General features: G+C 37.2%; 5 protein-coding genes across 8 annotated transcripts; 3 read left to right on the forward strand and 2 right to left on the reverse strand.

Annotated features, from left to right (window-relative positions):
• Nucleotides 1-95: 95 nt before the first annotated feature.
• LOC125215092 (glutamate--cysteine ligase, chloroplastic-like) lies at nt 96-7,441 on the reverse strand. The gene is made up of 16 exons (XM_048116403.1): nt 7,230-7,441; nt 6,483-6,829; nt 5,856-6,006; nt 5,514-5,621; nt 5,131-5,223; nt 4,748-4,831; nt 4,558-4,626; nt 4,420-4,490; nt 4,234-4,302; nt 3,049-3,142; nt 2,875-2,964; nt 2,707-2,787; nt 2,402-2,494; nt 1,134-1,214; nt 912-981; nt 96-585 (listed from the first exon to the last, which is right to left on the reverse strand). Exons 2-16 carry the CDS (start codon nt 6,818-6,820, stop codon nt 497-499), a joined length of 1,581 nt encoding a protein of 526 aa, XP_047972360.1. The 5' UTR covers nt 6,821-6,829; nt 7,230-7,441; the 3' UTR covers nt 96-496.
• A 338-nt stretch (nt 7,442-7,779) lies between these two features.
• LOC125215384 (5-amino-6-(5-phospho-D-ribitylamino)uracil phosphatase, chloroplastic-like) lies at nt 7,780-9,637 on the reverse strand. 2 transcript variants are annotated; one of them, XM_048116788.1, is made up of 2 exons: nt 9,479-9,637; nt 7,780-9,185 (listed from the first exon to the last, which is right to left on the reverse strand). In XM_048116788.1, the coding sequence occupies exon 2, from the start codon at nt 9,057-9,059 to the stop codon at nt 7,971-7,973; it is 1,089 nt and encodes a 362-aa protein (XP_047972745.1). In that variant the 5' UTR covers nt 9,060-9,185; nt 9,479-9,637; the 3' UTR covers nt 7,780-7,970. The 2 variants fall into 2 exon arrangements, with proteins under 2 accessions (XP_047972745.1, XP_047972744.1); XM_048116787.1 differs by having other exon boundaries at nt 7,780-9,341.
• A 614-nt stretch (nt 9,638-10,251) lies between these two features.
• Nucleotides 10,252-11,837, forward strand: LOC125212306. The gene is made up of 2 exons (XM_048112432.1): nt 10,252-10,605; nt 11,186-11,837. The coding sequence occupies exons 1-2, from the start codon at nt 10,361-10,363 to the stop codon at nt 11,769-11,771; spliced, it is 831 nt and encodes a 276-aa protein (XP_047968389.1). The 5' UTR covers nt 10,252-10,360; the 3' UTR covers nt 11,772-11,837.
• Nucleotides 11,838-12,948: 1,111 nt separating this feature from the next.
• Nucleotides 12,949-17,898, forward strand: LOC125215281 (T-complex protein 1 subunit gamma). Of its 2 annotated transcripts, none has more exons than XM_048116654.1 (13): nt 12,949-13,127; nt 13,508-13,569; nt 13,887-13,959; nt 14,163-14,230; nt 14,333-14,402; nt 14,909-14,977; nt 15,056-15,127; nt 15,256-15,329; nt 15,720-16,382; nt 16,460-16,585; nt 16,911-17,015; nt 17,096-17,170; nt 17,441-17,898. In XM_048116654.1, exons 1-13 carry the CDS (start codon nt 13,103-13,105, stop codon nt 17,627-17,629), a joined length of 1,671 nt encoding a protein of 556 aa, XP_047972611.1. In that variant the 5' UTR covers nt 12,949-13,102; the 3' UTR covers nt 17,630-17,898. The 2 variants fall into 2 exon arrangements, with proteins under 2 accessions (XP_047972611.1, XP_047972612.1); XM_048116655.1 differs by lacking the exon at nt 12,949-13,127 and adding an exon at nt 13,221-13,354.
• Nucleotides 17,899-18,158: 260 nt separating this feature from the next.
• LOC125215280 lies at nt 18,159-23,134 on the forward strand. Of its 2 annotated transcripts, XM_048116653.1 has the most exons (9): nt 18,418-18,535; nt 19,104-19,210; nt 19,417-19,479; nt 20,127-20,846; nt 20,955-21,089; nt 21,555-21,635; nt 21,937-21,996; nt 22,152-22,238; nt 22,621-23,134. In XM_048116653.1, exons 2-9 carry the CDS (start codon nt 19,160-19,162, stop codon nt 22,891-22,893), a joined length of 1,470 nt encoding a protein of 489 aa, XP_047972610.1. In that variant the 5' UTR covers nt 18,418-18,535; nt 19,104-19,159; the 3' UTR covers nt 22,894-23,134. The 2 variants fall into 2 exon arrangements, with proteins under 2 accessions (XP_047972609.1, XP_047972610.1); XM_048116652.1 differs by lacking the exon at nt 19,104-19,210 and having other exon boundaries at nt 18,159-18,535.
• Nucleotides 23,135-24,099: the final 965 nt, after the last annotated feature.

The following is a 24,099-nucleotide window of genomic DNA, read 5'->3' on the forward strand; positions in this document are numbered from 1 at the left end:
CTAGAAGCAGCTGGATCAACAACTACAAACTCATACATTGTTTCCATACACTCTAAACACAATAATCATAAGAAATTAGAAATTACTCCTAAAAAAAAAGAAAAAGGAAAGTCTTGCATAGCAGTAGTGCGAGTAAATTGTTCATGAGAAATCACAACAGATGAGAAATGAGATACAGAGAAGACGGCCTTAGAAGTAAGATATCTTCATCAGAACTAATCCTAACTTTTTCTGTTCGGTTTCATATCGGAAAAGTACGCTTCAGAGTTCTGAGGTACTTCAGTGAAAAGTTTCAACTTCCAACTGATTATTTAGCACGCAAGGCTCAGAAGTACCTGAGGGGAGGCATGTCAAACTGTCCTGGTCTGATCTTGAAAAAGACTGGCCAATATGCGAGGTTGCTCCAGAATGAAAAACTACTATGACATCAATAACATATCCATGTCACCTTGAAAGAGGCGCGGTGAGAAGCATGATAAATATTTTCCGACAAACTCTAGTAGAGCAACTCATCAAATACAGGATCGACACTTTGTCCCCACTTCTCATGGTACAGAGCAAGGAGTTTTTCAGCTGGAGTTATACCTGCATTACGCATTTTCAGAACAAACATCAATCCATTTTGGTCTTAAAGGAACTCATTTTAGGTACAAACAACGGGTAAGGAGTAGGATGTTTCAAAGAAGATTTCATAATATAATAGTAATTTTGTCAATATTTGATAAGGTGAGAAGTAAATTTAAAAGGAAACCAAGAATTAATGCATGAAAAGTAAGTTTATTTGCAAGGCACCATCCATCTTGTTCGCAATGAGCTGTTAGATATCTAGCACGTCTAACTCAGTAAATTATAAAAAGATAAGACCAAGGGATATTTGACCCTAGAAGATTTTTTTGACCTTCGCTGCTCACCTGTATTAACAACTTCAGTCACCTCATTTAAAAATCCAGTTTCCTTGTAACCTCTTCTTTCCAAGCCATCCTATGAGAAAGAAACACAAAGATAAACAGTGGAAAGGAAGACATGATGGAAGATCACTCCACCTACTCATGTCCCAATAACCGAGTAAAAGCTATACTTATGTACAATCAAGCAAACTGGGATAAGACAAAATGTTATTATTATCAAGTCACCTTAGCAAATTTGACTACTTCTTGTGCGACATGCTTTAGCAGGCCATCCCTAAATGGCGTCTTTAGCCCACTCTTTGGGACCTACAACAGAAAATTCAGTTAAAAGGGGTGGATCTTCATGCCCAGTATAAAAGAACCTTGCAAGTTCAGAAATGGTATTGCAGGATAATATAAGGTATCTCAACCAGTTACTCATCTTCTACCACTAAAGACAACATAGCTCCAGATTGCAACCATCGAGAACCCAAATAGATAGGTAACCATACTTCAATACAGATATGTTTGCTAAAAAACTCCTTTGTATGCTTTACTCAGCACTACAAGTTGCAGAAAAAAGGGAATAAAAAGGGTGAAATCCTTAGTATGGTCTAATTCTAATGACTGCTGATGTAGAAGACCGGACTCATCATATGAAGCCAATTCTGGATGGAACTTCATGCACTAAAAAGCTTGTATATTGCAGCAGGCACGTCACACATGCATGCAAAGAAGCGCATGCACATGAATATCACCTCTTTATACGAATAAAATTCCCTGATCCTAAATCCAAATAGTCATTTTTGCACATTTTAGTTACTGTGAAATTAAGCGATGAACTCAGCTACTAATAAAGTTAGATTCTGTGCATTGCTAGATGTACTTGTTAGCAGCTGCAATCATTAGAAAGAGATGACACTAATGGCCAATAATGGACTCATATAAGTGTAAGTATGCAGAAATATTAGAAGGAAAGTAGCAGTTTCAGGAGCTGAAAAACTAACAAATTAGAATTGATTAAGTTATTAGCAACAGAGAAAAATCTATATGTTCAGAAAGTTGGGGTTGTCAAGGAGTGTCAAGGAGTTATTAGCTAAGGAATGTAGCATGGCTTGGGCTTATATCTCTCATAAAAACTAAATCCATTTTCGTGGTGATTACTCTTCTCCCCATTATTTCAACACAAGTCTCTTTTTATTTGGCAAAGCAGACCAAATTTTATCTCAGAAAATTATTGCTCTAACCCAACATTAACCAATTCTGTAAAGATATTTCAATCAATTGGAATAAGTTATTTTGGAATAGCAACATTAACTGAATCAAAATCATAATAACCTCACCACTGAGATACACAAAAGTCTTTTAACTTATTCATAGTCAATGAACCAATAAATTTCTATCAGCCAAAACACACAATTCAGAACTCAAGGAATCATCTTCTTATATAGGAGTAGTACTTATGGTACCACCAATTAAGATTACCATCACAGTCAGCCTACTGATCATGTTACCTTATTTCTAAGCATTTGTCTTTCCTCTGGAGTCCAATCTGCTGTCATGTCCAGAACATTTTGTAGAGAGACCTCATCATACAAGAGACCAACCTGAAAGTCATATTAGTACAGAGATCTGTAAAGCAACCAATATAGTGCTAAAGAAACCAATTAAAAGAAGCGGGAATTTTTAATCAGTAAAGTTTTATTACAAATACTAGAAATTCTTATGTTCGCTATTTTCATAGTTCGATAAATGTAAGTGTCTAAACCAACATAAGCAAAAGAACAAGATAAAATACTGTGCAACTAAGAGAATATACCCAAAATGCTGGTAGGGCACATAGTCGCCTCCAAGGTCCTCCATCAGCACCCCTCATCTCCAAGTATCTTTTAAGCCTAACCTGAGGAAAGATAATAACTGAAATTAGTACAACTGTGTGTGAACATGACTGCCAAACATTTTTTGCTGAATTGATCACAATACGAACCTCTGGGAATATTGTTGTTAAATGATTCTCCCAATCATTAAGAGTTGGATATTCACCTGGAAGACAAGGAAGTTTTCCAGCCAAAAAGTCCTGTAGAAGACTTATCAGAGACAAATACCTGGCAAAATTACAAGAAAGAAATCTATACAGGAAGAATAATGTGGAGATAAATACCCGGAAGGACATTCCAGCACAATCAATATACTTTTTCTGCCGATAGACAAAGTACATTGGGACGTCAAGAGCATATTCTACGTACTGTTCAAACCTGTGCCAACAAACAAACACTCATGAAATACAAATAGTCCATTAATATTGTAATTCATATACATGTACTCGAAGTTCCTAAGGATTTAGTGACAACATAAGAAAACTTTAAATAAAAAACGTCAAAAGCAGCCAACTAATTTGAACTTTTCTATTATGTTGTGTATACTTAAATAATTAGTTAGATATGCATCTTCCTGCAACATTTTACTAACTAAAGAAGTAAAGTGATTATCTACAAAAGATAACAGAAATCAATTAGGGAGACGTGCCAGTACTTGTGGACTGATAACATAAACATACAGCTAAAAATAGCTGGTTAATAAAACAGCAACATTATTGTCGAAATAAGGCCTTCAAAACTTCACTCTTTGCAGCTGGAAAAGTTGCTGGTGAATTTTAATTTTAGCCAATAGAAAACAAGAGGTTATGATGCTCAGTGTCAAGAGGCGTAATTTATTCCATAGCATAAATCAATTTAAACACGGTAAGGGCTTAGAGATGACCACATTAGAAAAGGTCAACCAGAATATACAAAGTCAATTGTTAATCAAGTTTTACAAGAATATGTCTAGAGATTATACCGAAATGGATCTGGTGTCAAGGGTAGTAAGGACAGTCAGTATATTATTGTTATAAGAGTGTAATTAGATACTGCAGTTGGTACATGCAAGAACAGGCCAGTTCCTCAGCTTTTTGTTAAATCATGGAGTCAAATTCACATGCGTACAAGTCAACAATTTCGGAACATTTTCCAAAATAAAACTTGGAGTGGGTGGAGGCATTGCAGCTGTACACAATTATGATTGATGGAAGATATGCACATAGCAAGATCAGTATCAAGCACAAGCATTCAGATAAAGTGGAAGAAAAATGTCCATTGTTTTCGAAATATTTTTTGATGCAGTGAGTCTTTATACGTACATGCTTCCTGAAGAGCAAAGAAGTTTGGATTAAATGCTTTTACTAAAAAGTGTGGGTGTAGAACCCTAAGTAGAACTAGTACTGTCTTTATATGACAGCAGAGTGTCAGACTATTTCCAAATTTCCAATAATAAATAGTAGTAGTTTTTTCATCACAAGGGGACTTACCCAAAGGAGTCGTCAAAGACAAAAGGAAGCATTCCAGCTCGGTTATTGTCGGTGTCTGTCCATATTTGGCTGTGCAGAAATATGAAGTATTATGTGAATCAACTTCTTCAAAGCCTAAAATTAATTACATATAACTAAGGGTAGTAAAAAAACTGAACTGTCACAATCATGGAAAAGCATAACTACCTTCTCATGCTAAGATAGCCATTTGGTTTCCCTTCAGTGAATGGTGAATTTGCAAATAATGCCGTAGCTATCTGTTTAATGAATATATTAGATCTCATGTAATTAAATGATTCCTGCAAAAGATAAATGCCAACTTACAGGCTGTAAGGCAAGACCAGCCCGGAACTTCCTTATCATATCAGCTTCAGAATCAAAATCTAGGTTCACCTTTATAAGAGAAAGAGAAACCAACACCTGATTACGCATCTAAGGAAGACTAAAAGAAGTACGTTGAGAACTAAAAGTATAAATAACAAGCTGTAGATGAGAATTAGGGATTACTCCTCACCTGGACGGTACATGTTCTAAACATCATATCAAGTCCCAGTGACCCAACTTTGGGCATGTAATTCTTCATAATTACATATCTTCCCTGAGAAAATTATGTTGTCAGTATAGGTAGAAACTCATCAGATCTTACACAGTAGTCAAACCTTCCACGAATGGACAGGTCCATATTGAAATATGCAACAGACTAACACACAGCTGAAGGAAACAGATATGTCAACTCAAGAAAATAAAAAATCAATGTGCAATGAAAATTGGCTCTCAGTTAGAACTGCCATGAAAACCCACATAATGCATAGTTATTTACAATGCAACTAGAGCGAAAAGAGAATACACCCCTCAATAAAATTGAAATTTATATTTATAAGTTCATATAGATGTTACCTTGGGCATTATTGGTATGTCTTCTCGTCTCCGCGTGGGCTGGAAGCCAATTCCTAAAAATCCAATCCCCATCTCCTCTGCAACAGCCTTAACCTGTGCATTTCATAAATCAACTATTATCTGTTGAAGTCTGATTTGGCTGGTTAAATAGAGTGTCCACAACCACAAGGGACTAGGCATGATTTACTAGTCTGTGGAAAGCTTCTCTTGTTAAGGCACATTTACAATTCTGACTAAATCTATTTAAATTGTGATTAAAAAATTTTCTGAGTTCATGATAGGAATTGATTCTAGATATTTATTTTCCCACTCATTCTGGTTTATCATCACATTAAAACGGAACAAACTTACCAGATAAAATAACTCAGAACAAATCTACAAACCTGATAAAGATGAGAATTGACTTCAGCACAAGTTTGATGCAGAGTTTCAAGTGGCGCACCACTAAGCTCAAATTGGCCACCAGGCTCAAGCGAGATACTTTGTTTATCCTGCCAGTTACAATGAACTTAATCAATCAGTGTGTTCTTAGCACCACATTTGTCAAATATGGGAATAGACTATTAACTTGGAATCTAAGGTCTAGCAATATGTGTCAGATAGAATAGGAGGTTATATTAACAATTGTGTAATGTTACATGGACACCAGCGTGTATAGCATAGACAAAGCATTGTGGAAAATGACCATATATTTTTTCAGGGAACTGAAGAGATAAATTACATACTTGCTTGAGTCCAATAATGTTTTCACCTTCCATTATTTTATCCCAGTGAAATCTCTCAGATATAACGTTAAGAAGCTCTGCTATCTGTTCATATCTCATGGGGCTTAATGATCCAATCTCAAACCCAAACTTTTCATGTTCAGTGCCTATCCTGTACAAGCCAATGATATATACTGTGTCATCAGGTGTCAGATCTTTATTAACATAAGAACCATTAAACTATTAACTAGAGATACAAATCCAAACTGCTGGTTGGAAATAGGAAGTGATTAATCAATAACTGGTGCTGGGTATTCAGGCCCAGTGCAAAGGCATGGTAAGGAACAAATGGCCATTATCACATAACAGCGTCCAAGAATAATAATCTCAGATTAGTGGAATGTAAGCATGACCTTTCCAACTACAGTATAAACTGGAAAGGAACAATATGGCTAGCAATTTCAAGTTTAACCAGCTGAAAGTAATTGAAAAAAAAAAAACAAATTTTAAAAATAATCCCAGTAAACTGGTTGTTTCACAACAAAAGCAGGAATAGCAACACTAGATTACATATTGAAACCAGAGGGTATTTTCAAAAGAACAAGATGCAATCAATATTTTAGTACCAAGAAAAGCTATAACTCCAACCTCCAGTTTTCCTTAGGCTTGCAACCCGAAGCAAGGTAAGCTACAAGATCTTCTTTGGTAAGTGGCTCGGTTGAGATAACAGCATCTTCTGTAGGAGGACTTGCAGCAACAGTTACCTGGCGCTCTTGCCTCCATCGCACTCCAGTGCCAATAGAACTTGAGCTTGGTTTCACCTTCAGGGAACTCCACAAAGGGTACCGCATACCTAAGGATGTTTCATTTCTACGGGCTGAGTCCACTGTTTTGATAAATCTAATAACTCCACTGCACCTTGTTTTACACTTTATAACCTCAGAATGAATGCTGTGAGATGAACCAGGATGGGACATCAATGTCATGGCTGGAAGCTGCAGTGTCAATCACAAAAACATAAAAGACCCATATATTGAGCTTGAGAAATATGTTAGTTAACATTCAGATAGACAAGTTGCTATACAGTGTTAGTGTCTTCAGCGTCAGGACAGATACTCAATGTACGTTGCAAACACAATTATATCATGAACTAGATTTACAAAATCTTCAGCTGCTGCTCACTCATTTCTAGCAGCCAATCATACAATTGAGAGCAATCCGAAAAAAATTTCAAATATAGACTTGAACTGTTACGAAAATGCTGAATTCCAGTAATGCATTCTCAAACAGACTTCAATTGATGCCGAAAAAGCCAACAAAAAAAAAGGAAAATCCACAATCGGTATATGAAAGCTTAGGATCAAAGGTAAGGAAACATACTGAACAAGACAATACCTTGAATCGGCTTCAGATACACAGAACAAGAAACACAAGTCCTCTACAATGGAGTTGGCGTGTTTGATTTTTCAGTAGAAGAAGAATTTAGTAAGCACCAAGCAGAGACTGAAAAGATGAAAAGAATGGCGGAGGAGGCACGGGGTGCAATGATGTGCGGCACCATCCACTCTTTTGCCGTGGTCCGTTCCATCTGCATCTGACACGTCATCGGCCTACCTAAATTTTGATTAAATTCCTTTTTCTATTTTTATGTTTTGTTGTCAATTTCATTTTTTTTCTTGACCAAATTTATTTTTCAATTTTGTTGTGTCCACTATAATATTTAAAAGCATATTTTTCTCGAAAATAAGTTCGCTTTTGAATGTAGAACGTAAATTTAATTTTCATTCCACTCAGAGATTGATTATACGCAACATTTTCGCTCCAATTAATAGGTTTCTTGGTGTACGATTTTGCTCAAATCAATAGGTTTGGTTTAGGACTAAACACCAATCAATTTATCATACTCCATAATCCATATACTTCAGAGAAAAAGGAAATACAGATATTTGAAACAAGTATATTTTTAATTATAAACATACTAAATAGTAGTAGTACATGATAGTGCACATGGTAACCCAATGTAGACTACCTTCTGCATTTCTAGACACTTTTCCTTTGCACAACCAACCACCCTTTGTAGTTTGGCCTATAACACATGACCAAGAACTAGAACATCCTGTACATTTGGGAAAAATATCACCGGAAACCATCATACACACCTACTGATGTGGACGGAGGCCGGTCATCTTCAGTCGAAACCTCCATCTCCTTCTCTGGCTCGAGCTCCACTGCCTCAATATCAGCAAGGTTCTTCAAGTCCACCACCGTGAGCTCATCAAGGTGCCGGACCACCAGGTCAGCTGCCCCGAGCTCGTACATAGGGTGCTTGCTGGCAACAGCAACGCACTTCATCCGTGCATCATGTGCGGCCTCAACCGTTTGATTCGAGTTCCCAAACACTATACACCGTTCGGGTATAAACTGCAGGAGCTGCGCTGCATACATGAACATCTCCGGGTCAGGCTTCCCCCTGTAGACATCCTCAGCAGTGACGATGACACTGAACGCTCCTTCAATCCCAATCACTGCAATGGCCCTCTCAAGAGACTTTCTAGGCCGGGTGGAGACCAACGCAACGGGCACCTTGTGATGAACCAGAAGGTTCAAGAACGCCTGGGAGCCAGACCGGAATCTGTACATACCGCCCTGCAGAGCTTGGTGGATCTCTTCCTTCCTAGACCCCATCCTCTTCAACACCCCGGGATCCCTAGACCAGCAGAGAACCTCTGCTATAGCCTGCTCGTTCTTCATCCCTTCTATTCGTCTAAGCATAAAGGCCGGTGGTGGCGATTTCCCTTCTTCCTGAGCAAGAGTCAACCAAGCTTGCTTCTCGAGATCCGGATTGTCCTCAACCAGCACCCCTTCCCATTCAAATATAGCACCTAACCAACCACAACCCATCCTCTCCTGTCGAAGCAACGGGTTCTTAAGGGCAGGGTTATCAGCCTTGTTTTCCGGTGGCCACAGCCCCGGCCGGCTATCCACACCATAGTCAATCCCGGGAGGCTCTCGCTCTTCCTTGCGATATGAATGTGCCTCTCTCGTCAATTCTGCAGCCTGAGCCTTTGTCAAAGACCTAATCGGCTTCTTAACATGCCAGCTTCTCACAGAAGGTGAGAGAGCATATTTCCTATTCATTGACTTGGTAAAAGACAGCCAATTATAGCTACTAAAAAATGGGCGGTGCCCTAAGAGAGATGTTGCAGCTATTGAATCCACCATCATTTTGTAATCAGCAGCAGCCTAATTCTAGTATTTGGCTTCGCAGATCAATCCAAGTAAGTAATACTAAAGGCAGTTTTTCAAACCTAATCGGCCCAAATCCCTTCAAACACAATGATAAATTGCTTGCTGAAATCACCAAAAACAGAAACCATATATGATCAAATCTGTAAAGCTTCCAACTTCACCAATATTCCATCAAATTGAACATCCCAATCGATGAATCAAGCTACGCCCCACCCAGCCAAGATAATCAATTACAAGAATAGAGACAGCCCTAGATTCCTATAGCACGAACAGAAAACATAAAAATGGGGAGTATTTCTTATACATGTAGAAAAACAGAATGATTTCAGCTAATCCGAGCAGGAAACGGAAACAATCGAGATTACCTATTCTACAAAAGAAGAGAAGATTCAAACCTGTGTTGGGTGGTAGGAATGAGAATGCTAAACTGTTTCCATACGGATCCTTCGAATTTATTATCTATGATCGAATATAGAGTAGTATTAATAAAACTGAAAATATATTAGTAATAAATTCGGATTTATGATTAATCAATATCGTTTAGTGGTTTTGAGTTAACTAATTGGACACGGCAAAGACTCATAAATGGACGTGCTTGCGATATCATCAATTAACTACTACTCCACTTAATTAATTACTGCAGAAAATAGAAATGTTAAAATCATTTTGCATGACATTTAAGATGTTAGATAGCTAGATTCTTCTAGGCGAATCAATGGACACAAAATAATAATCCAAGTTCACAAAATTTATTGGGACAACCTTGTGACACGTCAATATTGTCAACGTGTCGTTAAGTGGTAGTTGAAACGTGTAAGAAAAACCAAGTTAGTATGTATAGGCTTAGATATAGTGTTCAATTTAAATAAAATATGCATGCGTCAAAAACATCTAGAATTTTTCGAAAGTGTGGGAGTTATCAATTTGTTTGTATTTAACTGATTTTACATGTGTGAGAGAGAAAATTTGAGATTAATTTAAAAAGGTATATGTTGGAAATAATAAATGATAGTAGTAGAATTATTTGTATGAATTGATTATTGTTTATAGATTAAAAAAATTAAATGAGGTTGAAGAATTTTCACTTTACTCGTCCTTTCACTTAGTCTTTCGGCCCATTAAAGTATTTGACATACTGTATCAATTTTGGGCCTCGTTTGGCAATGTCCATTTATAACCCGAAAACACAACAAAGCCCACAAACTGTGTTGAAATTCCGCCCACAAACTGTTTGTTGAAATTCCTTGTGCATCACAAAGTTTAGGTAGAGCCACGTGATGGGAGGGAAGAAGAAGGGCTCCGATTCGCGGCCGCGCGGTTCCATGACGCTGAGAGAAGAATCGACTGGTAAAAAACTCGGCAACGTGAACGCCAAAACCATGTGCAAGATCGATCATCTCAAAGACCTAGCATTGTGGGCGGCCTCCGTTCCTTCGCTCGCCGCTTTCTTCGGGGAGCGCCTCTCTGCCACCAACGAAGCACTCGGCCTTCGCGGTGATCCTTCTAATTTTGTTTGTGAAAGGTTAAGTCTTTAGCGTTTTTCTGCATTCGATTTTGTGATTAGCTTAGATAGTTAAAAATAGTATAGGCTAATATAATTGGGGAAAATCATTGCTTATTCTTATCAAGCATTTAGTTGTCCTCTTAAAAAAAGGATACTTGTGTTTCTAACTTGACTGACTTGTTTAATAGTAGTACTACTTCAAATGGGAGCCTAATTGTGATCTCTTATATGTTGATGGAAAATTGATAAAGATTGGATATGACAGTATCTAACAAGTTGAGAGTCATGGTAAGATATGAAGAGACAGCAGCAAGTCTAGTAAAAACATAATTTTCTTGTGTTTCTACTTGATAAATCCATGTGTTATTTTAAGTTTGGAGCATTGTTTAGAAAATAAGTAGTAGACTACTAACTATAGATCATTGATTTACTATTCAAGTTTGATAGAATGTGTTATGTATACAGTGTTCAAGTGCTCGTGTTTCTTTCTCCTAGGAGTACTTCTCTTAGACTGTTTATGTATACATTTGAAATCGACTGATGAGGTTTACGTATTAGTAACATTAATGGCTCACAACCATGATTTGTTGTTCAACAGATGTGAATCTATTCTTCAACCTGGTAACAATTGCACTGTTCGGATTGAGAAGAACAACAAGTTGAAAGGGAGGCATAGACGAAAGAGATCAAAGGCTATAGTACAGAACAATATTGTTTACAGATGTCACTTTTGTTCTCATCAAAATATGATGAGAGGAACACCAAAGGGCTATGTCAAAGAGATATGTCCACCAAAGCCTAAACCAGCACCGAGCTTTAAAAAAGTGCGAGAGAACCACCCCAGCTCAGGAAATGCTACAGCTACTGTCGAGTGCATAGGGATGGACTCCAGTGCTCTGTTGCCTTTAGATGGACAGGATCTCGAAGAAAGCTCTCTGGCCACTCCATTGCCCAAACCTGGTCTCTCTTTATTGGATTCGAAGCGGAGGAAAAGGAATAGGTCCGGTGTAAAGAACGTCGATGAACCTCCAATTAGCTCAGCTGCAGCAGATATGGAGAAGAGCACTCAAGCTTCAAGTAAGAGAAGGAAGAGGACGTGGACGAGTCTGAAGGAGATTGCTGAGAGTGGTGGCCAAGATGCTGGCACAAAATTCACAAACTCAACTGTTCCATTCTTTATTTAGTTAAGATGGCACACTTGGAGTTGTAACATTTGATTACTAATTAAGCAGTCGATTTGATGATTCCAATGATTATTTATTAGAATCCCAATTTTCTTTCTTGTTATCCCAATTCCCAACTATCAATAACCTTAAAGATCTGAAAAGCTAAGGAAATTTTGACAATTTATCTCTTAGCAACCTTTTATATTATCAGCATTGCTGCCGGTTCACTTGATAGTTGTGGCTATGAATAAATAGTTGAAGTATTGTTAATGGAAACTAAAGTTCATTTGGTTTTATATACTCCCTTTTGTATTGATAATCCAAAAAAAAATGTGACTATTAACTGTGGCGGAGGCGCGGAGCTAGTATTATTTTGATAAAATTCATTTAAATTAAGTATTCCTTTGGTTCCATCATAATTGAGTTTTTTTTTCTGTTGCCATGAAATTTTAAATATATATGAGTTATCTACCTTACTAAACATTCTCTAATAATTAACTCGCCCTCCTTTCATACATTATTCTCTCGGTTACTTTATTCCCTTTGCTTTTTTTTTTCTCTCTAATCAACACAATAAACATAATTTTCTCAATTTTCGTACCGAAAAGAAACATCTCAGCTATGAAAGAATGAAATTAATTTAATTTGAAGATCAGATTTTTCTGCAAGTTTAATTTGAGATTTCCATTGAAAAATTATCCAAAAACTAAAAGTTTATTCTAGAGCATATGCTATAAACGTTCTACGGAGTATTATTTTTATTCAGATGCTGTTAACATTTTGTTTATGTGGAGTACAAATGTTCAATCAATATTTAATGTTAATAAAAAAAGATTTATCATTATTTTATATTGGTAATTCGTCATTGTTTCATGTTTTATATGCCGTGTAGGTAAAGAATTAACAACGTTTAAACATATATTTGTTTCATGTTTTATATGCCGTGTAGGTAAAGAATTAACAACGTTTAAACATATACGACGGAATATATCAAATTAATTTGCAGATAAACTTTTTGCATAATTTATGCAAACCAACATCCAATATAAAACAAAGATGACACATTTCATATGAATTGTGCAATCATCCCCCTCCCCAAAATGAATTAGTATAATTAGAAAAACATTTCTAATTTCTGAATCTTGTGACGCAGATTAAAATTATTAGTAGGAGAATACCAAATTACCAATACTACTCTACAATATTTTGATAGGGTCCCGCACACACCCAAAACCCTTGTTCAGCTTTCCAGGGTTTTCCAAGAAGCGCCTTTTCCTCCATTTGATTCCCATCTGAATCGATCTTCACTCCTCCCTTTCTGATCCTGCAATTTCAAATCCTAAGTCGAGATGCATGCTCCAGTCCTCGTCCTCAGTAACTAACTCATTTTCGCTCTTCTTTTACGTATTTTTGTTGATGTGTCGATTTGAGTAATCATTGCACCAATTCCTGCGCTTTCGATCGATTCATACTTGAGCCTAGGGTTTGTCCCTTCGGAGACCTCTGTTCACGACATTCTGTAGTCTGTATTCTCTGGACTCGGATGCATTGTGTGTTTCACCTTGGATGCCTGTGCTTAAGATCTTTCATTTCTTTTTGATGTATGTTTTGAGCTAAAGCTCCCGACTTGCTTGTATGGACACTTGAGTTAAATGTTTTCAATGTATGACAATATATGGCATGCTAGAGATACCGCCTTTCCTCTTATATTTATACTCTTAATTTGCTAATATATTGTGCTTTCTGTTGAGCAGAAGATTCGTTGAAGCGTGAGTCTGGAAGCAAGGTTCACCATGCTAATATCCAAGCATCCAAGGTAGTACTGGTTTCAATCCTCCTTTTGGCCATTAGCTCTCTATCTGATTGCATCCCCTCATCCCACATTTTTAATTGGCATGGTTGTAAATTGCTATTGAATTTTCATCCTATTTCGGTTCACCCCCGCACAAGCCACCACACTCAGACTCAGTACCCCCTTAATTTAAAGAAGGTCTATGCAAAATATGTATGACAAATTCCTGGGAAGTTGATGGATTGTGCGTGCTAAATCTTAGCATCTACTGATTTTGAAAGAGCCACACTTGTTTTTTCACTATTCTCTCTAATTAACTCTGACTACTTTGTGCTTGACAGGCTGTCGCCGATATTATTCGTACTACTTTGGGTCCACGATCTATGTTGAAAATGCTGCTTGATGCTGCTGGAGGTGGTCTCTCTAGTTATTTTCTATTCAACTGCTTGTGAATGTAAACTGGGCGTGAAGATGAAAAATCAATATTCTGGATCTGTCATTTATCAGCTTAGTGAATATAGGATCACGAAGGAGTTTCATTTCTAAGTAATGACATTCTAGATATATCTGTCATCTTATGTCTTTGTACTCTGAAATGCTTTTTTTGATATATACAGGGATTGTAGTGACAAATGATGGAAATGCTATTCTTCGTGAGCTAGATGTTGCACACCCAGCAGCAAAAGTATAGTCTTTATTTCCATGTAACTCACAGATGTAGTATTCTGCTGATTGATACTCACCTTACTGAACATTATCACTTGGTTGCCTCTTTCAATGGTGACAGTCGATGATTGAGCTGAGCCGAACCCAGGATGAGGAGGTGGGAGATGGGACAACATCTGTGATTGTCCTTGGTATGTCCTAAATATACTTGGAATCTCATGCACATTATGCATAATCTGTATGCGATATAGAAATGGAACTCACGTGAGTGCGTTTATATAGTTAATTTACACATGCATATCCAATGCTGCAAATGTGTCTAGATTCTGGTACTTGTTTGTATTTCTATGCTGGTAAACATTCTACTTCACCCCACACACGCCCTCAGTCACAAACCTTTATTACATGGGGCTTGAGTTCGGGAGTACTCCCATCTTTTGATATCTTTACAATTTTGCAGTTTTTCCTTTGTGCAATAAACCTACGCCTTTTAGGTCGCTTGTGGTTCAATGCAGAGGTCTCCAAATGAATAAATACTAGAAAGATTACATTTGGAGACTTGTAAATATGCATATGGAGTACTATATATGCACACATTGTCACATACACTCAGATATTCATGCACAAGTACATTTTTAAAACAAATACTCCTCTGACATTAACTGATCTCTTCCTCTTTGAATAATCTTTGTTGAAGCTGGAGAAATGCTCCATGTTGCTGAAGCTTTTATTGACAAGAATTATCATCCCACGGTCATTTGTCGTGGTAATAATATTTTCTATTAAATCCTTAATATATGTTGCAGATATCTATGCTGACAAGTTTCTTTTAATTGTACTGCAGCTTATAACAAGGCTCTGGAGGATGCTATTGCTGTGCTTGACAAAATTGCGATGACTATAGATGTAAAGGACCGTAAGTTCATTCCACTTATTTTCATTTGCCTGTAATTGTATATCACATGCCATATTAACTTGACTAACAAACATATGGTAGTTTTTATTTAACCAAGCTCTAATTCTAGTATTTTTCTCATTTTGCAGGAGCAACAATGCTTGGGCTTGTCAAGAGTTGTATTGGGACAAAATTTACCAGTCAATTTGGAGATTTGATTGCTGTAAGTAATTTAATAATTAGTTGCTGCCTGGGTTGTAGTAGTTGTATCTTCTCCTTCTCAGCCTTTATCCTGTTGTATGGAAATGGATTTTACAATTAGTAATCTGTGCGCTAGAAATGCTAAATTTAGTAAAACTTATTAGCGAATTCAGGGTTTGTTTGGTTTGGAGTTCTCTGGTTGCATTTTCTTTTGTTAACCACCTCTAGTGAGTTACTTGGTTGATTGATTTTAATACGCAATTGAATTAATTCCTGTATGAATGTTTTGAAATTTTAAACCATAGGTTTGAACTTGAACTTTAAAATGCATTTGATTGATATTTTTTCGATATTTCATTTTATATTGTTACTCCACGATTTTTAAAATGACATTATTTGGTGAGACTGTCAGGACTTGGCAATTGATGCAACAACCATAGTGGGAGTTGAACTCGGCCAAGGATTGCGTGAGGTGGATATCAAAAAGTACATTAAGGTGGAGAAGGTTCCTGGGGGTCAGTTGGAAGACTCAAAAGTTTTGAAAGGGGTCATGATTAACAAGGATGTTGTGGCACCTGGTAAAATGAGAAGAAAGATAGTAAATCCACGAATTATTCTTCTTGATTCTCCCCTTGAGTACAAAAAAGGTGAGAACCAAACCAATGCCGAATTGTTAAAGGAAGAAGATTGGAGTGTCTTACTGAAAATGGAAGAGGAATACATTGAGAACCTGTGTGCTCAGATACTGAAGTTCAAACCTGATCTAGTAATAACTGAGAAGGGGCTGAGCGATCTCGCTTGCCATTATTTTAGCAAGGCTGGTGTTAGCGCAATCAGAAGGCTCAGGAAGACAGATAACAACAGAATTGCTAAGGCTTCTGGGGCTGTAATTGTTAACAGACCTGATGAATTGCAGGAATCTGATGTTGGTACTGGTGCTGGACTTTTTGAGGTAAGGAAAATAGGTGATGAGTTCTTTGCTTTCATTGTTGACTGCAAGGACCCAAAAGCATGCACAATCCTTTTGAGGGGCGCTAGCAAGGACCTGCTGAATGAAGTGGAGAGGAATCTGCAGGTATATTTGTTGAGTTTAGCGTCTCAGTACTGGTTACTTTTACAATTGTTGATTCTAAATTTCTCTGTTCTCTACAGGATGCAATGTCTGTTGCAAGAAACATAATAAAGAATCCAAAACTTGTTCCAGGTGGGGGTGCTACTGAGCTGACTGTCTCAGCTATGCTAAAGCAAAAGAGCTCATCTATTGAAGGCATAGAAAAGGTAAGCAAATTCACTGAATTTTATCTGTTGGTTGCTCTTTAATTAGTCTCAAACATTCAACTTCACTTTCAATTAGGTTTGTAAGCTCTACTGAGTATGTTATGTGAACATTAAATGATATCTTAATGTACAATCTGGATAGCATTGTTTTCAATTTTGTACTGATTGCTAAAGAAGTTCAAATTTTGACCTTGATAACTATTCGATCAATCTTGTATCATTGAAATGGATATGACCATTAATATAATTCATCCAAGTAACTCTTTCTCTACTATTCATCCTGATGTAGTATTGACATTCTCGTTTGATGCTTGAATCTGAACAGTGGCCTTATGAAGCTGCTGCAATTGCATTTGAGGCTATCCCAAGAACTTTGGCTCAGAATTGTGGAGTCAATGTGATTCGGACCATGACTGCCTTGCAAGGGAAGGCAAGTTATCCTTATTATGTATGTTCTGAGCAAGCTTCAAGTTATATGTGCTTATCTATGTATTTCTCTTTCTTTTTTAGCATGGAAGTGGTGAGAATGCTTGGATTGGCATAGATGGAAATACTGGTGAAATTACTGACATGAAAGAGCGTAAGGTATGTTTTGGGGTACCTCTCTTCCTTTGCCTGCCTATCTATGGTACTTGATTTACTACCATCTTTACATTTTTTGGGGGCAACAGAAGTAGCTCAAATGTTAAATCATGAATAATGTGATTGGAAGAGCCTCTTAGATCTATAACTTACTAAGCTTTTTTACTTTCTACATATTAGTTTTCTTCATAGTAGTATATATTATATCCTCTGTACCATCATGAATGCATATGTCAGTGAACCTTTTACCATTTCATATTTCCCCGTGTATAGATATGGGATTCATACACTGTGAAGGCTCAAGCATTTAAGACTGCCATTGAAGCTGCTTGCATGCTCTTGAGAATTGATGACATAGTGAGTGGCATCAAGAAGACGCAAGCCCCTGGAACCCAGGGTCCGTCAAAGCCTACAATCGAGCAAGAAGGTGATGCAGACAATGAGAATATGATTCCGGAGTGAGGAAGTGCTGGTGAATTGTAAATGATTTTCAATCAAGGCTGGTTCTCAGAAAAGAAGAAGGCGACATTGCTATCTGCTGCTGTTTTGGTTGGATGCAGAATGCATCGTCTTTTAAACCCCATGATCAAGTTTAGGTTGAGTTAGTGTTGATTTATCTCCTTAACTATTGCCCCTTGGCTGACATGACATATCATTATCAATGTGTTTTTCATGAATTTTGTCTTCGGACCTAAATTTTACTAATGTAATTGTTTTCTAGTTTGGAGTGAGTGATTTTCGTCTTTCATCAGTTTTATTTTTGTAGTCCATAAATTTGTGACAGTTGTTGCAATTTTACCAAATTGGCATGTTGTTTACCTGGATTGAGATTTGGTTTATTTATTTTGATAAAGCAATAAAGCAACACATAACATATTTATAAGTTAGGAATAGTAGTAGTATTTATAAATTAATATTCATTGTTTGTGAATGCTCTAATTTTAATCTAATGATAAATGACTCTCAAATCTAAAACATTTCCCATTCAAGTATATAAACAAAAGAGGGTCCGATTCAATTTCAAAAACTAGAAGAATACGCCAAAATCGAATGAGGAATCGACGGCAGGTGCCTACTAGCGACGACGACGACGAACTGCCGCCTCGAAACTCGACTGTCGGTGTACGGAAGCGCAAGAAGTTTCACCTCCCCCCTGACGAGGAGGAGGAGGAGGATGGTAAAATGACGGAGCGATACACGAAAAAGAAGAAGACGAGCGAGATGCCTGATCCCGACCCCGAGAGTGACACCGAGGAGCAGGAGGTGGAGGCGCAGCCGGTGGGGGAGCCGATTAGGTTCTCGGGAAAAGGGAGAGGGAGGAGAAGTCATTTCGACTCCTTCGAGTACGATGGTATTCAGTATCAGCTGGTCAGTTTTGCTGCTCTATTTCTTTTCTAGGGTTTTCACTTCAAATTGCATTACTTGTTTTTGGCTCTATTTTCTTGCTTTTGATAGAAATGTAAGCTCGAATCCAATTCACCGGCTTAGGTTAGGTCGTGCCGAGATTTTAGAAACAAAGCTGCTACAACAATCATTCAGAATGATCACTGACAGATGGATTTTTATCACGCAATCACATTTGGTTATTTCAATTGTTGATATGTGGGAGACCAACCAGTGCTGTATATCTAGATATGAAGCTGTGTACCATTTTTTGAGTTACAACTCACACTCACCTGAGGTGACTCAAACGCCTAACCTAGTGGTTGGAGGAAAACATTTTACCAATTGAGTTGTGCTTTGTCACCGTGTAGATAGTTGTGTACCATTATGCCATAGTTATTTTACTCATTTGTGATAATTATGTGATGACCTGTACAATATGACTTGTATGACGTGCCTTTTGTATCAACTATTAGCTTGCTTCTGTTTCCATTTGTGATTTTGAGAAATGATGATACATCTCCCTTCGTTTCTCTTTAATTATGTGTCTCAGATGGCTAGTTTTCCTCCCATGTGCCGTCTTATGTTCTTTGGTGGGAGTTGACGAGAATGGATACATGCATGCATGCTATACAAACTGTTGTAATCTTATTTCTGCAGGTAGGTGTAAACATGAGTGTGTAAATCCCTGGCGCATATAGGAAAATAGCATTTCATGATTGGTTGATGATTTTTCGTCAATCTTTTGTTTGCCACAATTCAACCCCCATTGGATGTTATAGTTGATGCTTGCTGTAACACAAACTAAGCTTACTGATGTATTGGCTTAGACCTCACGCTTTTTTATTTTTATATATTATCTTTAGGAGGATCCAGTGCTTTTGGTCCCTGAGAAAGGAAATCAGAAGCCTTATGTTGCCATTATAAAGGTAATCTCCTGTTCTCTCACACACACTCACATGCACACAGAGAGACACAACTTGTAATGACTATATGGTGTGTATACTGTATTGTGTAGGAATGCTAAGTACTTCATGATTTTTGACAAGTGTTGTATAATAGTTTAGAGATGTTTTCGCATTCATGTCCTTCAACGACCTAGTGATGAGTTCCAGGTTTTGGCACTGGGTGCAGTTTAGCAAGTTAATTAACTCATTATTGTTTGTGGGTTGTGATGAGAGTCTTTTAGATTGAGTTATCATGTTAGAAGTTTAAAGATAAAGTTTGAGTCCCCTTAAATACCTTTTATGACTTTTACCAGAACATTTTTAAGGTTCAAGTGACGGAATCTCTTTGAATTGTTTTTCAATTGGTAAAGGTAACTGATTCATAAAACCCAGAACCCCTTGGGAGTATTCAGAACTTGGAAGAACAAGTAGACAAAGGAATAAATATCAACATTATTCTGATCTTATTGGCTTCTTTGACTTTATTGCTTCTTATGCTTAAATTGATTTTCTTTAGTTTGTTTCAAAAAATTAGTATTTCCTACATGAGGTCTTTAGGAGTATCATTTTAATGTTGTATATGCTGTCCTTTTATGCCAGGTGTATTAAGTCCTTGATTTGGTTTACAGGATATTACTCAAAAACAGGATGGGAGGAGCATGATGGTTACAGGGCAGTGGTTCTATCGTCCAGAGGAGGCCGAAAAAAAAACTGGGGGAAATTGGCAATCACAAGACACTAGGGAACTGTTCTATAGTTTCCACAGAGATGAAGTGCCTGCAGAATCTGTCATGCACAAATGTGTTGTGCACTTTATACCTCGAAATAAGCGAATTCCTGACCGCAAAGAACACCCTGGTTTCATTGTGCAAAAGGTATATGACACTGAACAGAGGAGGCTCTTTAAGTTGACTGATAAAGACTATGAAGATAACAAGCAACACGAGATTGATCTCCTTGTTCAGAAGACTTATGCACGACTTGGAGAAATACCTGACATTGAGCCTGAGGATGCTAATATGGATCAAGAAGACCAAGCTAAGGATAGGAGACTTTTAAGGAAGAAGAATGTTTCACCTTTGGATGTTTCCAGGGAAGATGAAGGCAACAAATCTTTTTCTCTCAAAGCAGAAACTCCTGGAACTGCTCCTGCTGGTGCAACAGAATATTACACCATTCTGTCAAAACTTAAGATGTTGACTGGGGAAACACAACGTGATAAGTGGCTGGAAAAGCTTCTTCAGTCAATTCAGTTCATGTGCACTCCAGCAAACGGTAAGCAGAACAATGAGGAACAAGGTGGGATCAAGAATGGTGGCCCAGATCAGAGCAATGAAGTCGCGAATAAGGTTATAAAATTGTCTGAAATGTGAAAATTACATACTACTAGAATGCTCTTCTGTTATATCTCATGGTCCTGACTAATTGATGTTTTGTCTTCTCTATATGTTCTGTAGGGTGATGTATCATTTGACTGGCCTGATGCTGCTGTTGCGTCTGTGGCTGCGCTTGAGAAAGCAGCACATGAAGCACTCTCTGCAGATTTCCAGAAGTATAACCAAAAGATGCGTCAATTAGCATTCAATCTTAAGGTCCCTTGCTGGTTTCCATTGTTTATTTTCAGATAGCTCAACATACTAAGCTTTTGAGTATCTGATGATAACTTTTTGCTCAAAACTTTGGAAAATAACTACAAAAAAGTTTTAATATTAATATAAGTATTGTGGTTTCTTCACTTTTTCAAGAACAACTTCAAGATCCTAACGTCTTTAATTTATTTCATTTGAAACATTATTTTTAAAGGGGCCAGAATCTGTTTACCTTTCTGAACATATTGAAAGAGATTATAAATCATTTGTAAAATGCTGGGGGGTGGGGGGAGGGGCACTTGAATGGTATTATAAGCCGTCAGATGTCTTATCAGGCTGGAAAATAGTCTACAAACTTATCAAGCACCCTCCTGATATATATTCCATTTTCATCTTATATTTCATTATACATGCAAATCTTCATATTGTCTTCTGTTTATTCTTTAAAATTGTTTATTGAATGTACAGCATGTTGTACTGGCACGTCGTCTTCTGAGCAAGGAGCTGGAACCTGCTCAAATACTTAATATGTCACCTAATGAGTTGAAGGTTCTTGCTTGTTCCCCCTCTTTGTGTAATTTGTCAATATTTTTGTTCCTTGAAATTTGTCTTGGGCTTCCTTTCATTTTTTATTGCACTTTGCTGCATCGTCTTCCTTATGAACCATCCTCAATACCCCCTCCCTTGTCTCCAAAGAAATAGGAAAGAGAGGAACTATTTGAGTTGGCGTCCAGCATGTTCTCTGAAATTTTATTGCTTCAATCACGCAAACATATAGCAAGATCTAGCATCTCTTTTATTTAATGAAGCCAAAATTTAGTTTTCAAGCACATACTTTGACTTTCCTCAGGAGGGTTTAACAGCAGAAGAAATTGCTAGGAGAGAGCCAGAGGAGACGGGGCGCATGCAGGTTCCTACTCTTATATAATTGACTGCTGATTAAACACCATTCTTACTAAAAACACAAAGATCAGTTTTTTGATCAACTTTATGGATTCATCCTTTTCATTATTTTTCCTGGTGACTTTTATGCTATTTTGATTGTTGTTTGTTTTTTGTGATCAGATGACGGATGCTCGTTGTAGAAGATGCTCGGCAAAGCAAGTGGGTTTGACTGATATTATTCAGACTGGGCATGGTGACCGCTATCAGGTTTTTTAGCTTAGCTTTTATAGTTTATTTTTTGTGGATATCGATATGCTATTGTAGTAGAAATTTCATTGATATAGACTGAAACTCAAAGTGTTCTAGTATATGGATTTAGAAAAGTAGATGATTAAGATGTGATTCATAGTTCACAATTCACAATTCCTCACATGTTAAATTTTGTAGGCTGATATTGGTTTTGTCTAATGGTTACATGAAACATTGGTAATAGCTTGTGATCCAGCAATTGTTGTTTCCAAACCAATATCCCAAAAACCTGTGGATGGATAACATTTCTTTCAATTAACCCTGAAAATATTACCATGAAAAATGTATAAGGGAAGAAAAGGAATAATTGTTTCCCCATTTGTTCATTTTGTGTCCTCAGTTGGAATGCGTTTCTTGCGGCAACACTTGGTATGCTTCGAGAGACGATGCTGCTACATTGACCATAGAAGGGCCTAACTCTGGCAAGACTGTCGTTGGTACTGCACCATTGGCTACTGCCAAGTTTGAAGATGTCGAGAAGGCTTTGGTTAGCCTGCATGTAGCTGAGGAAGGAATGAGCGACGTGTTGAAGAAAAACACGGAAGCATTTGTTCCAGTGCTGGAAACTCAGCGATCGTACAAGGAAAGTCCTGCAACCAACAAGGCCGAGTAAAATGCATGTTGTACATCCTCTAGTTGCTAGTATTTTGGCCGAATTTGTTCTTTTTTGTACAAGGTCTAGTTGCGGGCGCGTATATACATAGATATATCCATAACATAGTGATGTAGTACCTATTAACTGCTAATGATTTTGTATCTAGATGAAGAAAATGGTAGAGAAGACTGTAAGGTGACACTTTAACCGGATTTTTACACTTTCATATGCTAATCATATTAGAGAGTTGAGACCCTAAGGAATGGAAATTTGTCGTTCCATTTTGCAAGATGTGTTAACTTTCCTGTTTCCATTATTCCATATGCAATGGGAATTCTAAAAGAAAATTAAATTGAGAATATAGGAGTGAAAAATGGACAGGAATCTATAGGCATCATAACTCATGGCTCAGAGGAAAATTTTTGATTTGTCTTATAATAATCAAGAGACGGTGGCTTACCTAGTTCAGTTCAGTTCAGTTCAGTTCAGTTGGATCTCCCAAGTGTATCTCCATGCCAAATGGTCTTTATTTGGTCTTTCCATTTGTAGACCAATTGATAAGTACTAAAAATGAGTATGGTATTTGAAGCTTCAAACAAGAAGATGCTGCTTTTAAATGGAGTATTATTATAATCAATTTGAATATAGTCATATGCGACAGCAAGATCATATTTTCTTATGAAGATTTCGTCCTATAGTAACATGGATAATATGAAAATACTAATGTTCAATTGCTTAAAATGGATGTATTATAAGATCAATTATGCAAAGATGTAGGATTAAAAAATTTGGCTTCCTATTTTATTAACAATGCTGTAATACTTGTTTATCTAATTTCACTTTTACTTTAAAGTATCACAATTTATTATGGAGTAAATGTTTTTGGGTAGATTGTATAGTCAAATCTCATATGTGGTGACAAAACAAGTAGGGAGTATTCCGAAATTCTAATCTGTTAAACCCAAAAGGAGAAGAGATACAAATTCGGAGCTCAATAATACAACTTCCCTTCAACAATGGCTAGAATTACCATATGAGGAGCAGCATATCCGATCTAGCCACATCAAAAAAGAGAAAAGAAAAACTCTATACAAATCGTGGATGGTTTCAGCACAAACTCAATTCCACTTCAAATGAAGAGAGGCGCAGGGTGGATTCTGGCTTTAGCGCTGCAAATCGTAGCAGCCTTACAATCAGATGCCTCCACCACATGTTTTTCCACGC

This window comes from Salvia hispanica, chromosome 3, assembly GCF_023119035.1.
Source record: "Salvia hispanica cultivar TCC Black 2014 chromosome 3, UniMelb_Shisp_WGS_1.0, whole genome shotgun sequence".
Taxonomy (NCBI): Eukaryota; Viridiplantae; Streptophyta; class Magnoliopsida; order Lamiales; family Lamiaceae; genus Salvia; species Salvia hispanica.